Consider the following 14076-nt stretch of genomic DNA (forward strand, 5'->3'; position numbering starts at 1 on the left):
GATTTTCTCCTCACACACAAGCGGTTTCACACTCTAATCCCCTCCTGTTAAGATTAACAGAGTGGAGACAGCACAGGAAAACCTTGAGCTGACTGAAGGGAAGAATTTTCTTAGGGATTTGAGCCTTTGCCAAGGAGCTAAAGAGAAAAGGCCAAGAGACGTCCATGCTGACCTCTGAAAGAGCAGAAATTTTCACTGCATTTTTCAGATGAACTTGAAGAACAGACAGGGAAGGCAAACAGTGCCCAGGAGTCCATATCTTTTATTTGAGCTGCTCATAGCAAAAATTGTGTTCTCTCAGTTACAGCTTTTGAAGTAACGACATCTGTTGCAGGGGTGAGGAAGAGGAGGAAGATTCTTTATCAGGAAAAAAAAAGGTGATAACTACGACCACCTTTTTTTTTTTTTATTTTTTTTTTTAGGCCTCAAGTTGTTCTGGAAAGTGCTCTGAGCAAATATAATCTTTAGCATAAATTAAAAAAAAAAAACCAAAACCAAAAACAAAACAAACCAGACAACAAAGACCCTTCACTTCTAGCAACTTGCTGGACAGTTCTCTTTGGTTTGCCTTTGTTAGTATTCCTCATCTCAAAACCAGTGAGGTTACCCAGGCACTGCAGTGCCTCTGGTGCTCCATAGCCGGGTTCCCTCTGGGCAGGCTGGAATAACCTGTTACGGTTGCAGGAGGACGTGCTGGGAAGCTGCTGAATGTTTTCCCTTAGAAAAGAAACTGGTGACCTTTTAATGTGAGAAGTTCTTGTGCCTCTGGCTTACCCAGGGGAGTGCCCTTCTGTCATACACAAGCCCCTCTCCGCTCCGAGGTGTTTTGATCTGCTTTTGCTGAGATTTGTGTTGCTGAAATCACCTTTCTCTCCTGTTGATTACATTCTTCAGCAAAACATTGGCAGCGCACCAAGGTAACTACTAAATTCCTATTGTACTTCGTCAGCTCCTGTCACTGGGCTGTGAACACCTGCGAGCTGCCAAAACAACTGCTGTGAGTGGTAGAAGGGGCTAGACTGGGAATCCTTCCATCACGTGGCTCCAGGGGCTCACGCCTCCACCGGGGCAGCCCACAGGGTGGGGATCCTGCGTCTCTCCCGGGCAGGAGGAAGGGGAAGCACAGCCCACCTTCCTCCTGCTTTTCCTGTAGCTCCAGGGAACCATTCCAACACACCTTGTTATGGCTTTAGCTCTCGAGGTCTTGGCAGCGATAGGGAGCCAAGCCTCTGTGTGCTTTCTGACTCTTCCCTGCACGAGGTGACGTTCTCCTGCTGCCCCATCAGTCTTGTACCTTCACTGCTTGTGTCTGCACCTTTCCTTATCTCTCCCTGTATTCACGTGCCTCATTTGCTTTACGGGATGGATACACAAGGAGGTTGAATTAATTTTGCAAGTGCAACCACAAAGCAAATATTTCTTAACTTTAATTCAGTTGATTTTACAATCTAAGTAACATATTTCAGTGCATGGTGGGGGTGGTGATGATACTTCTGGTATTTATTTATGGTCACTGCGGTGGCATCCAAGAATAGTCTTCTGGAGGAGCTTGTCATTGCTGTGCTGACTGCTGTGCAGGCAGAAAGGCAGAAACTTCTGTCATGAGTGGGTTTAAGGATGAGGATAAATGATACGTGACAACTGATATGACATGGAGAGGGGAGATGAACATTCAAATATGCAAAGTTTGATATATGTTTGCATTTGAAAATGATCCTGACTAGCTGCAGTTGATTTGCATTCTCACTGTATTTAGTTGTCTAATTTTTTTTTTAAATTACTTCAGTGCGTATTGATCTAGGTCAAAAAAAATGTAAAAGAAGGAACTTCACATTCCATGAAAGTAGAATAGGTTTTGGTTAAGTGTAATCTGTGTTCTCAAATGAATGAAATCAGAGTTGACAATACTGTGTACCTAAGCTGTGTTGCAAGGTGGTGTCACAATTTAAAAATGCAGTATTAATACAAAGGCAAAAGAAAACAAGAAAGAAGAAATATATCGTAGTGAAGAAAACGTAGTTTACTTTGTAGGATAAATTTTTTGTAGGATGATGAGACGTACAAAAGGGCTGTTCCCACAGGTAGGAGAAAGGAGGGAGCTCTCTCTGGGAAAGCAGCAGGGCTGTAGTGGTCAGTGGAAGGATCACCAAGGGTTGGCAGAGTAAGATCTCTCATGACCTGTGGAAAAATAGCACAGTTTAAGTAGGTATTTAAAAAGCTTTTGAGAAGAAACTTGACCTTAAGATGAGCAAATGAAATTTGGGCTTGTGGTTGGTGGTCTTTGTGTGTTCAAAAATGTACTTTGTTTTCTGCTCCCTGGAAATCTGGTACATAAAAAGCAAAAAGATGACACCTAAATAGGCATGCTCCTACCGAAGATGTGAGTGATTTCAAGGCAGGTGGGATTAGGTCTTTGATGTGATCAGGTAAAAGCTCAGTGTGTTGAGGGAAGAACTTCTTTCAGCTTTTGCTCCATGAAATCTCTTCCTTCTGCTTTCTCAAGCACTAATGTTCCCCATGTACATTTTGCTTTCTGTCATTCAGGCTCCAGCAGGACACAGTCCAAAGACCCAAAATGGACTATTGAGTCCTCCACAGGAAGAAAAGCTCAGCAATAGTCAAACCTCGCTTTATGAAATGTTGCAAGAGAAAGGAAGATGGGGCGGAGTGAGTCTGGATCAATCAGCTCTCCTTCCTTTGAGGTTCAAAAACATCAGAGAAAAGACAGATGCTCACTTTGTGGATGTGATTAAAGAAGACAGGTAAGGAAAATTGTGCAATGTAAAATTGTATAAAGGAGCGAAGGCAGTAACAGGGGGCTCCTATCTTTAATCTTTACTTGTGTGCTTTTTGTCTATTAATGTCAATAATTATTGTTAACGTGTAATATGTCCTATGTTTTCTGACCTTAGTCTATGTTCTGTTTAACCTACGGTAGGAACTTGATGTCAGAAACATTCTGCTCAGGAATATACAAAGCCAGGTTTTTCATCCTTTCCGTGGTGAAGAGTTATTCTTCAGCTGAGTCTTCGAAAAGGAAAAATACTCTTTAAATGACTTGTTGTGAGGTTGAACTCTTATCTTTACATTCGAAAGTCCTCTTAATGCACATAGTATGGACCTGCCTCTGCAGTTAAAAGTGCAACATAAAATCTGAACCACAAAACTCAGGTTTTTGTATAGCAAAAGAACATCTGATATCTTTGTGTGACAAACTAATGCCTAGAAATCATACTGGGCTTGGAAGCAGAATTAATAGGAGTGAATTCTCATGGGCCACCTACCTACGTACAGCATTTTGTAAAGTTAGCACCTCTCTGTTTCAAATAGAAAAACCTTATTTTGGGCAGAGGAAAATACATTCTCTAAAGCTCGGTAGTGTGTGATTTTTGTAAACACATAACCATATCTCCCTTACTATGGCAGTGACTTGACTGGAGCAACTAAAGAGATAACTTGACTTTGTTGTTATTTATGGCTATTCTTATTTTTGCTTCACTGCTTCCACTCAGGCTAGGGGTATGTTATCTAAATATCCTTGAAACTGTATGCTCGTGTAGACTCCAGGCTGCTTGGGACAGGGACACTGTCGTCTTAACTGAAAACAGCAAAAGCAGGGAGAAGGGAGAGGGAGGGACACCAGTCCCTCTCCAGTCTCTTTAGATTTTTTCAGATTACTTTTCTCCTGTGGCCAACTTCAGTTAAAATTTAGGTTCCTTTTTTTTCCCCCTCTATGTGTGGTCTATCATTAGTGGCTGAGAATAGGTGTTTAGCTGATATTGTCAAATATTAGAAGACAGAAGGACTGGGAAAATCCAAATGTGGGCAGAAATCGGCAAGAACAAATGGGATTTTTGTTCAGAATGTAACTAGCATGCTGCAAACTTTAAGTTAACAGCAGTAGCTTAATTTGTGCCGTTGGTTTGCTAAAGATACCTGGCTCAAGCTCTTGTGTTCCTGGAGCTTTCCTCCTCCACTTACAAAATGGATAATTCTTTCTGATTCAGAAGAAGGAAAAAGAAGGACCATGGTTTGCCATCAGTCAAAACCCAGCTATTTTTTTGGTCTCAGTTACATCTCATCATACCATATTAAGTGGGCCATTTCTTGTTGCCAGGGAAACTTCTCTGCCGAGTTCAGTTCATGTAAACATAACTTTCCAAAAATAATCTTCTGATTAATTAGGTCTGTGCAAAATGGTTTAAGCCTACCGTTTTACATTAATCCTTTGGTAACATTTCTCAGTGTTAAGTTATATGTAATAAGTCATTTTAAAAACATTCTTCATCACCTACTGTAAAACATAATATATTGTCTCAACAAATCTAGTGTCTGTGAGGATGTTTGAATGGGAAATTTGAGTTTTTCTCGGGGAAGGGGATGAAGTCCACAAACTTCCCCTCGGTCATCTTACGTGAAACCCCGTTTGCAATAATAATGATGGAGTTTTGCTCCTCTGGTTTTATGTTATGCAAACCCAGCAGCAGCGAAGTGTGAGCTTCCCCGAGCACTGGGCAGAGATTTCCACTGTGTGCACGATGCTGCTGTTCTGATCTGTGATAGAAATTCGTATTAACAGAAAGTACCTAACCCAGATATGGTGATAAGGTGCATAAATTAATCACACGGGCTTCCTGTACAGCTGGGAGGAGTGAAACACATCCTAGGGAGTGTGCAGGAGCCTGTACCCTGCGTTAGGAAGCTCCCCAAGGCTAGCTAGGAGGAAATTCCAGACACCAGTGGTATCCTTCATTTCCCAGCCTCTTCCTAGAGTTGGGGTGTGTGGCTGAGAGTTTCATGAGCGGCCGTTGCCAAGATTTCACCTTGGAGCTGGTACCTCAGCACGGTTCCAGTTGTCTTTTGAAATAACAATAATAATAAAGCCGGTGTCAGTGCGGCACGTTTGTGTTATTGCATTAGCCAAGAATCCTTTTTATATAGGAGTTATCAGTTTGCATCTTCTTGCAACTTGATTATATGTATTTGGCAAACAGTGTATAGTCTGAGCTTGGAGTCTGGCTTTACTACAACCACTATAAAAATACCATGCTTTGTTCATTGTAATCTGCGTGTTACTGTGTATTTTAAAAGAAAACTATAGTGTAAGAGCACAAAATGTTTAAACTTAAATTCATTGGGGATACCTTCAAAGGATTCTTGCTTTTTAGATTTTTGTTTCCAAGAAAAATTACATATTCCTTAGGCTATAAACCTTTTGAAGTACAAGAAACAAGTACTCATGTGCTAATTGGGACAGTACTTACAAATGATCTCTTTAGACTTACAGAGCAGAGTCCCAGGGAAATACGAAGCTCCCCCAGAAGCTGGGTTCTGTGCAGCCCTTCATCCCCTCCTTGGGTCAGTTTCCTGTTTAAATACCTTTAAAATTTATTACATATTATAAGATGCTCTTAGAAACATTGAAGAGAGGTGAGGGATGGAAGACAAGGAAGAATGAAAGAGAAGGGGGACTCAGGTGAATGTGTCCTGTTGTTCCTTCAGAATATCCTGGTGTTTTTAATATATTGTTCAGGATGTTTAAAGGTTATAAAGTATCTGCCATGTTCACGGTTGAAGTCTTTTGTCTTCTTGAGCTTCAGTCTAGGAATGTGCGTGTGGTTGGTCTTGGCATCTCAAGAAAAAATGCTTCCCACATGCCATCTTGTGCTGGGGAGCTTGTACTTCCAAAAAAACCTCTTTGTCGAGTGTTCGTAAAAAATAAAGAGAAAAAAACCAAAACCAAATCCCCTGAAAAAAAGAATTCAGGCACAGACTAGCTCTGTAGGGTCTTTGAGCTTCTTCATCTGCTTAGGATTTGATCTCATGTGCATCTCTGGTTTTGCTTAGAAAATAGCCCGCTCTAGTTACTGCTCCGGTGCTACAATTTTCAAGGTAGGAATAACACTGGGAAAGAAGCTGCCCCATTTCAGATTCAACAGCAATTTTAAAAACAGTTAGTTCACTGTATTTCCACCAGCAACAGGTAGAATTGTTTGCTTGAAAACAAAAGGAGGTTCATCACAAGAGCATGTGTTCTGAAGCCTGGGGTGAGGAGTGCACAGACGAGAGGGTGACGGGCTGTCCCAGCAGTAAATGGCATAAGCAGGCGGGACCTCACTCTGTGACCAGCAGGCACAAAGCACTCGGTGCTCTGTAGGTCGGGTCCTTTCGGCTCTTTGACACCTTCTAGAGATAGAAAAGGTTTGCAGATCAAGTGCTGTAGATGTCGTTAGAAAACTTGTTTCATAAACCTCTTACAACTAATGTAAAACTCAAATAATGTTGTATTTTTGCTCCAGCGGGTGGGGAATAGAAAGAAGTTTTTAACAATTGAGGCCTCTTTTATGTTTGGATTTGTTTGGGTTTTTTTCCTGCACCTGACGCTGGCAGAAAAGGTGAAGGAATGCATAAACACCCTTGGGTAAATGCTGCCTCCTGGTTTGTTAGTCCTAGTGAGGTGATTTCATTATTTGTCAGTGCCTTTGTTGGGGATTCTGGTAATTTCAAATCTTGTGTTTCAGAAGTAGATGCAAGCTCTCCATCTCTTCAGGTTCCATTTCTCTGCAGCCCGAATTGTTAAGGGAATGTTCCCAGCTGAGTTACTGCGTTATTTTATCACCTTTGAAATAACAAGTGCCGTCTCCTAAAACGGACAGGGTTTTTCTCTGACAGTTTGTCACTTTGTCATCCTTGGCTTGCTTTGTACGATAGAATTCCACCTAAGACACAAATATCCCACAGCCACGCGTCTCCTAAGGTTGTGCCTCTGTAGCAGCAATTAACCTTTACTATTTCTGGCTTATAGTACAATTATCTGTAGTCACCTGCAGTTATAGCTGCTAAGTTTCTGGAAGGACTTGTTAGTCTCTTCCTGAAAATATAAAAGTTTGCGCTCTCGTTTTTTTGTAAAGTGTTTCCTTTGACTGAGCGAGTGAAGAAAAGCTACAGGAACTTCGAAGCCAAGCGCCAGCATCCCTGGAAGCAGAATCCCCAGAACAGGGGGCTCTAACAGAGTTCCAGCTGAATAAACTGATGGTGGTGTCTTCTTTTCTCTTTAGCCTCATGAAAGACTACTTCTTTAAACCGCCTATTAACAAGCTGAGCCTGAACTTCTTGGATCAGGATTTGGAGATGACCTACAGGAAGAGCTATCAGGAAGAGGTGTGTTTCTCCTGGCGTTGGTTTCCTTCTGGAATCTGTCTAAGCAACTGTCTGTCGTTGTTTTTAACACATTTCATTGCGGCTGATGACAAGTGTCATGAAATGTCAAATGTGATTTACTACTCGGTATTGCTGCCTCTGAGAAGTCTCCTGTCAGCTTACCTGTTTTGTGCCATGCCCAGAGCCTAGTCCAATGTTTAGGCTGGAAATACATTTTCACAATCCACCAAGATACACTAATTACTTCTCACCTGCCTCTTCTCCATTCTCACATTAATATTTTAAGGCTTTAGACAGGCCAGAGAACCATGCTAAGACAAAAGTAAAGGACTTGCCTTCTCATCAAATATCCTGACTTTGAGAATGGTAACTTTGAATTTGATTCTTGTTCATGTCTCAGCCTCACAGTTATCGCTGTGGAACCCAAACCTGCTCTGAACTCAAATGTCCTAAGTGTGCTGCACTCAGAAACACAGTTCAAAACTCGGTGTAATGGTAAGGAACAGTGAGTAAATTGTAAAGAACTTGGTGCCTTCTTCAGGATTCTGCACTGAGTATAGAAAGTCCTTAATCCCCATGGGGACTATAGCATTGAAGGCTCTCCATGTTAGTAGATATTCCTGCCTGGTTGATATGAACTAGCGAGATGTTTAAGTTTACATATAGTAACATTAGGTGTTGGTACTAACTGAGGCTGCATTTCCACAAGTGACTGGAAAGTTGCTGCCGAAAGAGGGCAATTGCTCTCCCCTCCTTGTTCCTACTCCTCCCTGCTCCTTCTAATGGCTCTGGTGCTTGCCAGGCTTCCCTGCTGCGAGCCAGTTCATCTTACTAGCCTAGCATAAAATATTCATGTTTTGTTTTACTGTTTGGGGCTTTTTCTTTTTCCATCTGGGTCTGTTTTCTGCTGTATTGAAGCAGCAGCTCACAGAGAGGTTGGCAAGTGCCAGAGCCAGTGCAAGATAAGTGTCCGGCAGCAGGAAGGGGAATGGGCCCTTCCCTTCCAGCAGCGTTGAGCTATTAGTTTGGGTCATCCATCTGCCAGAATTGCATCGTGATAAATGTCGGTGTTGATTTCTTTTCTTCCCTGTGTGTCCTACATGTGAGGGCAGGTAGGATTTCTGCTTCTGCTGCTTGTTGCTGGCTGTTCATGCGCTGCTTTCTGCACAGTGTTGTCCCATTGTCCTTAGCAACAGCCCCTGTTCTCTTGTTTTCCAGTGTTTACAAATGAGACCCAACTTACATTTTTAACAAGGGGAAGCGTAGCTGTGTTGCAGTTCAGTTTGTTCACTGTGTTCCGGAACTCCATGTTCATCCCACAGCGCTGTATTCCCGTGGTATCTCTGAATAAAGCTCATGTGGCAACAACAGGGAGAAACTTCTCGTGGGATACACCCTGCAAAATTTGCCCAAACTATACAGAAAATACTAAATCAAGTTCTTTCCAATGGAAAGATTGGAAAGAGAAGTGGAGGAGTGATAGTCAGACATGTACAGATTGACCTATTAGTGTGGGTGTGTAGGAAATTCATAGAAGGAGCAGGAATGTGTTCTGTGAATTTTGTTAGTGGCAAGCGATTAATTTGAAAATTACTACATAAACCTTCCTGGAGACGGGAAGGTTTCACTCTCTAATAGTAACTCTGCAGCATTGGGGCAAAACCTGTTAAAGTTTTAATATTAGTGTAGTACTGGTCCAAAAGAACAGCAACAAAAATCTTCTCTTGGGAGAGTTAAGTGATTTGTCAGCCCTGCTGGTTCTTTAATTGCCTTGCAGTAAACTGTTGCTGAAAGTAACTCCCAGCACTGCTGAATTCACCTCTAATTACACAGTGCCAGCTGCACGCTCCGTTTGTGATCCTTCTCTGCAAGCGGCTCGGCTTCCCCAGAGCTTGCTTAGCCTGTTCTTGTTCAGAAATTAAGGCACTACTTAATGCTGTTAGGGCATCCTTAACGCTGTCGCTTCAGGATACAGTGCTGCTTCCCTTAATTCAATTTATGTGACTTTCTGTGTGGACTAACAGGATTCTGCCACAGCTCAGATTAGAAGGTAATTTTGGCACTGAAGGCCGCTTAGCGAATATATTAATTTGCAGAGAGGTACAAATGAGGAACAAGTTCGTTTCCCAGTATTGCTGAGTGCAGATAGTGTTCTAAGGAGCAGAAGAAATTTCCAAATTAAACCAGAGTACAAGACTGTAGTATTCAAACTGGGCTGCTTCATGGTGATATGGATAACGTCCTTTTTGTTTTTCTTTGGGACTTGCTTTCTGCAGTCCCTTGGGCAGATATGAGCACTCCTAAAACCGGGCTCATCTGAGGAAGCCAGGATGTGGAGCTCGGGATCTTGTTTTCAGCTGGACTGGCCAAAGCAGCACACAGCACAGCTGTGCAAGCCCTGGGGCCAGGCCAGGACGGGATGGGAATGTGTGGTAAGGGGTGACGGAGGAACAGAACTTGGTGTCCTGGGCTCTGATCAATTCACATTACATGGTGTCCTGATTGTTGCTTTTAATCTGGTCTGCGAGGGAGATGTGAACTCTGCCACAGGCAAGGGACTGTTGCTGTAGAGTGGTGTTTGGAGGGTTATCTTAAAGAACCATTGGAGCTAAAAGGTTTATTGTAAAATCTATTATTATTTTAAATGAAAATCCTTGAAGAAAACTTCTTATAGCTTTATCTGCTGGTAATTATGGGTTTGATGTTTCTTTGCATAGAATAGGCAATTTTCATATGGTTTATTTCTGTATCAATCTGTAAAAATCACCCCGGACCCAGGCGCTGTGTTGCCAGTGCTTTTTTTCAACACAGATCTATTCGTGGGAACTATGGTAGCCGCTGAACTACCTCCTCTGTTCCTTGTTTCATAACAGTACTTATGTTGGATTAATGAAGTGGGGAGAAGTCAGTATTCCTTTGTTTTGCTTTGTGAGCTGCTGTTTATGGTACAGTTGAATTCAGCAAAATAGCATTTATTTGTTTTCATCCCTTCCCTCGACCTCTGTATTGCACACAGGTTATGAAGAATGCTCCAGTGAAGACATTTGCCAGCGCTACCTTCAGCTCGCTCCTGGACGTGTTCCTCTCCACCATAGTCTTCCTCATACTGTCTATCACGTGTTTCCTGAAACATGGCATGGTCGCGTCCCCGCCACCACCTGCAGCCGTCGTGGTGTTCGTCATCGCCATCCTGCTGGAGGTGCTGTCCCTTGTCATCTCAATTAGGTAAATAAAGCGTAAGAAAGGCTTGAAATGGCAGTGAGAACTAAAATGGTGACTGGCTTGGGGGAACATCTTGTCTAACATTATCCCAGGAACTCACTTGGACGGTCTGTAATATTTGGAGAACAGTGTTAGTGAAGCCGAGAAGGCTTGCAACAGATCTTGTGCAAAGAGAGGTCTAGCTACAGAGATTGGAGGAGAGAAAGGTGACTCTGACAGAGGCCACTCAGGGAAACTGAATCGACACACCGTGCCTGCCCCTGCTTATTGTTCCTTGGGATGCCACACACAACTGGGTATCTTCTCCCCTCACGGGGCCATCACGGGGAGGGAATTCAAACAGAAAACTTCTATCTGTCCTTCAAGAAACTCCCCCCCCCGCCTTTAAATTCCTAGATAAAGTGTGCCATTCTGGTGTTAAAACTGAAATGATTTATCAGAAATGCAAAGAGCAGTCCTTTATAAAAAAAAAAAAAAAAAATCCACACAAAAAGAAATTGCAAAAGTCACATTGCATCTGTCCAGAATTAGGTTTCTTAACGATCTCTATTTCAAGTCTCATGGGTTTAATATTCAAATAGTTTGTGTTTTCTCTGTTTGATGCGTAACTGGAGTTCAGCATTTCCCCCGAGCCCGGGGCTGTGTGACAGTCAGCTGGTGCTTGCAGAGTGGCTTCGCTGGCTGGGCTCGGCGGTGCCAGCCCCCACACTGCCTCTGCTGAGCCAGCAGCGAAGAACCCCCAGTCCCTGAATTCTTAAATGAGTCCCTGCAGCCCCTGCACCTCTGCCTCTCCTCTGCCCTTGGGGGTGAGGCTTGGCTGCAGATGCAAATACATGATATTTAGCAGCGACTTCTCACGCCTGACTTGTACCCAGTCCCCCAGAGGATGTGTGTGCTGGACTTCTAGGGTGCTTGTGGGCCTTACCCCAGCGTTGTTAACTAGTCAGCGAGTGGTTCCTACGTAACGTGGGGTTTCCCTGAGGCACGCTGGAGTTCCTAAGACATTAAAGTGCAGCAGAAGGCTGGAATTGTACATGCATTCAGTGAAGTTCATGCTCTCCAGGGTGTGTTGTCTGATTTACACAGATACCCCATGTAACCTGTTATTAACCCAGATGATAGACCCAATAATAAGTTGTTTGTTTGCCTATACTTGTGCGAGCAAGCTTATTCTGCCCTCCTCATCCCATTTTCACTGCACTTCCTTCTGACACAAGAGCACGTTACAAGGGTGGTGTGTGGAAACGTGTGTCCTTGCTTGTAGTTCTGCCAATCTGCCAGGTGTATGTAAGGTAAAACGCTTTGGTAATTACAAGTTAGAAGCAGTTCTGCTGTTGTTTCAAAAGAAACAAGAGATTGCAGTTTGCACTCTTATTGTAACTTTTCAGGGTCAAGGTAAAAAATGCTAAATTAGTACTTCAGTCACTGAAGCAAGCTTGTAACTAACTCAGTGTGCATGTAAATATATGCAAACATATTTACATGAAAGCTCTCATTTAGGAGTAGAGAGGTGTCGTTTGTGAACAGTGGAAATGCTTTTAAGGGTAGTATTTCTGAGCAGAAGTATTTGATTGTTGCAATTTGAATAGTATTGTAGTTCTGGAGGTTTTAGAAAATCTAGAAATTCAGAAAGTGTTAAGACCTGTACTGGGAGATGCTTGAAGTGGTAGGACTGTCATTCCAGTGCATCCTAAACTGGATTAACTGTTGCTCTGTCCTCTCTCTCGCACCAGAGATGCATCTTCCCCTTTGCAGAACAGTTTCCATACTCTGTCTTGGGTGAGGGGAAGTTTTTTTTTTTGGTCACTTTAATGTGCCCGGGCAGCTCTTTCATCGCACCAGGCAGGAGAGTAGGAAGGCAGCAGTGAGCAGGTAGTCTGGGTTTGGTGGCCATGGCATCGTATCCTTGAATTTGTTCAGCTCTGAACAGCTCAACCACTTGCAGAAGAGCTGGTTTCTGCTATCCAGGTTTGGAGAAGATTTGTGTTCATTCACTTTGCAGGTACCTTATCAAAATACTCCATTTTAGTATTTTTCAATTCATTATTGTTCCCACTTGTTTTTCCAGTGCTACATTTCAGTTGCCTTTTCTTATTTTGTACATTTATAAAATATTATTTGCTGTAATCTTCGAAATTTTTATGTGTAGGTACGTAAGGTTTTATTTCAGTCCTGTTCTGTAGTTGGTGGTGTATGGTTTTCTGAAGGAGGAGGTGAATTGCTGTTTTCAATATGCTGTCTGTATAGTCAAGAATTTGCAGAGTGGTTTTGTCTTTGAGCCGTGTGTGGCTGTGCAGAGGTTGAGCTTCATGGCAGCACTCTGTTGTTAAGAGCCATGCTCTCCGGTAGTGAGCCTGGGCCATTACCGAGGTGAGGTTAAGTGGCTTTATAATGTTTTCTTAACACTATTTGGTTTTGCCACTGACATTTCTAATATTTTCATGAGACAACGTTGGCTTAAAGCCTGCATTTTACTTTCTAAGCTGGCTTAGGTGCCTCATTTAAAGTCAGATTTAACAAGCAAGTGTTTCAGGATGACTCCTCTTAGAAGTATATATATTTTTTAGTATTAATCATTCTTTTGTGCTTAATTCTGATTTGAAAAACAGATTGAGAAACATCTCGCATTGTGGAGAACACCTGTAGCCAGCCATCAGAACTCACACAGTCCCACCTGGGGTAGTAATACGGTGTTTATTGAAAATCTGTTACTGCCAGCACGCAGGACTGGCTTTATCCTACCGGGCACTCACGGGAGGTTTGGGCGTGCAGGGAATGCTGCAGTTCCTGCACAGCTCCCACGGGTGCAGATGATCGGTGGTCGCTAGCACTTGCTGCATTCATTGGAGTCAAGATGACCATTAATCTCAAGACCCCACAAATCGTCCTGGTTAGTTTGGGAAACAGGAGTTGCTGGATGGGGTAAGCGGTTGCTGCCCTTCCCTGCCCTCTGTCAAACTGGCAGTCGAGGAGTAGGGACGTAGGGATCAAGTCACCAGCATCACTTGCTATTGGAGCCCTGGTCGTGCAAGTGAGATGTGTTGCTCCTTTCTTTTGGTGGGAGGGGACGTGTCTGCAAATTACTCTGTATTTACTTCACAGTTACAAGCAATTGATTCTCAGGAACTTGCTACCGTGGGCTCGCATTTGTGATCTTTCCCCTGTTAATCAGGTATGATTTGTATTTGCCTTACCTCTGATCACTGCATCTAAGGTGACACTTCAGTAAATCTTTTAAAGTACAAAACAGGATCATCTCAGATCTGAGTAGATCTTAACCCAGGGTACCTTCTTGAAAATAGCCTCATACTATACACCAAAGAAGAGCAGTCTTTGTAGATGAAAATCTCAGATTCTGGTAGCTTTCAGTTTTAAGTGTAATGACGATGGTGTATTAGGGGGGACTTTTGTAGGAAAAGGTACCTGTTAGGGCTTGGAGGTTTTTTTTTTTAATTTTGAATTTATAATATGTAATTACTTTATAGAAAATACATAAAATAAGCTTTTGGGCCACTCCAGTCGCCACAACCTGAGACACACGCTTCTGTACAGTTCCCTTGAGCAGAAAGAAGAAAATTGTCTTTATCCTCTTCGAAGTGAGGACTGCTCACTCTGACCACTCGTTATGCACAGAAACGGTGCAGAGCTTCCTGTGCAGAAATGTCATCCCAAATGACAATCACAGAATGCCAC

At 42.8% G+C, this 14076-nt stretch overlaps 1 protein-coding gene across 6 annotated transcripts in view; it reads left to right on the plus strand.

Moving 5' to 3' along the window:
- The window catches only part of ADCY9 (adenylate cyclase 9), a 94007-nt gene that overhangs the window by 52914 nt on the left and 27017 nt on the right, over positions 1–14076 (plus strand). For all 6 annotated transcript variants that reach the window (XR_011049837.1, XR_011049838.1, XR_011049839.1 and 3 more), the window contains 3 exons: positions 2545–2762; positions 7059–7161; positions 10178–10386. Coding sequence is in view for 2 of the 6 variants with exons in the window: in XM_068420066.1 (XP_068276167.1) it covers positions 2545–2762; positions 7059–7161; positions 10178–10386 (530 nt within the window). In the remaining 4 variants the exon portion in view is untranslated. The remainder of the gene's footprint in view (positions 1–2544; positions 2763–7058; positions 7162–10177; positions 10387–14076) is intronic.

Source organism: Nyctibius grandis, chromosome 30 (assembly GCF_013368605.1).
Source record: "Nyctibius grandis isolate bNycGra1 chromosome 30, bNycGra1.pri, whole genome shotgun sequence".
Lineage (NCBI taxonomy): Eukaryota > Metazoa > Chordata > Aves > Nyctibiiformes > Nyctibiidae > Nyctibius > Nyctibius grandis.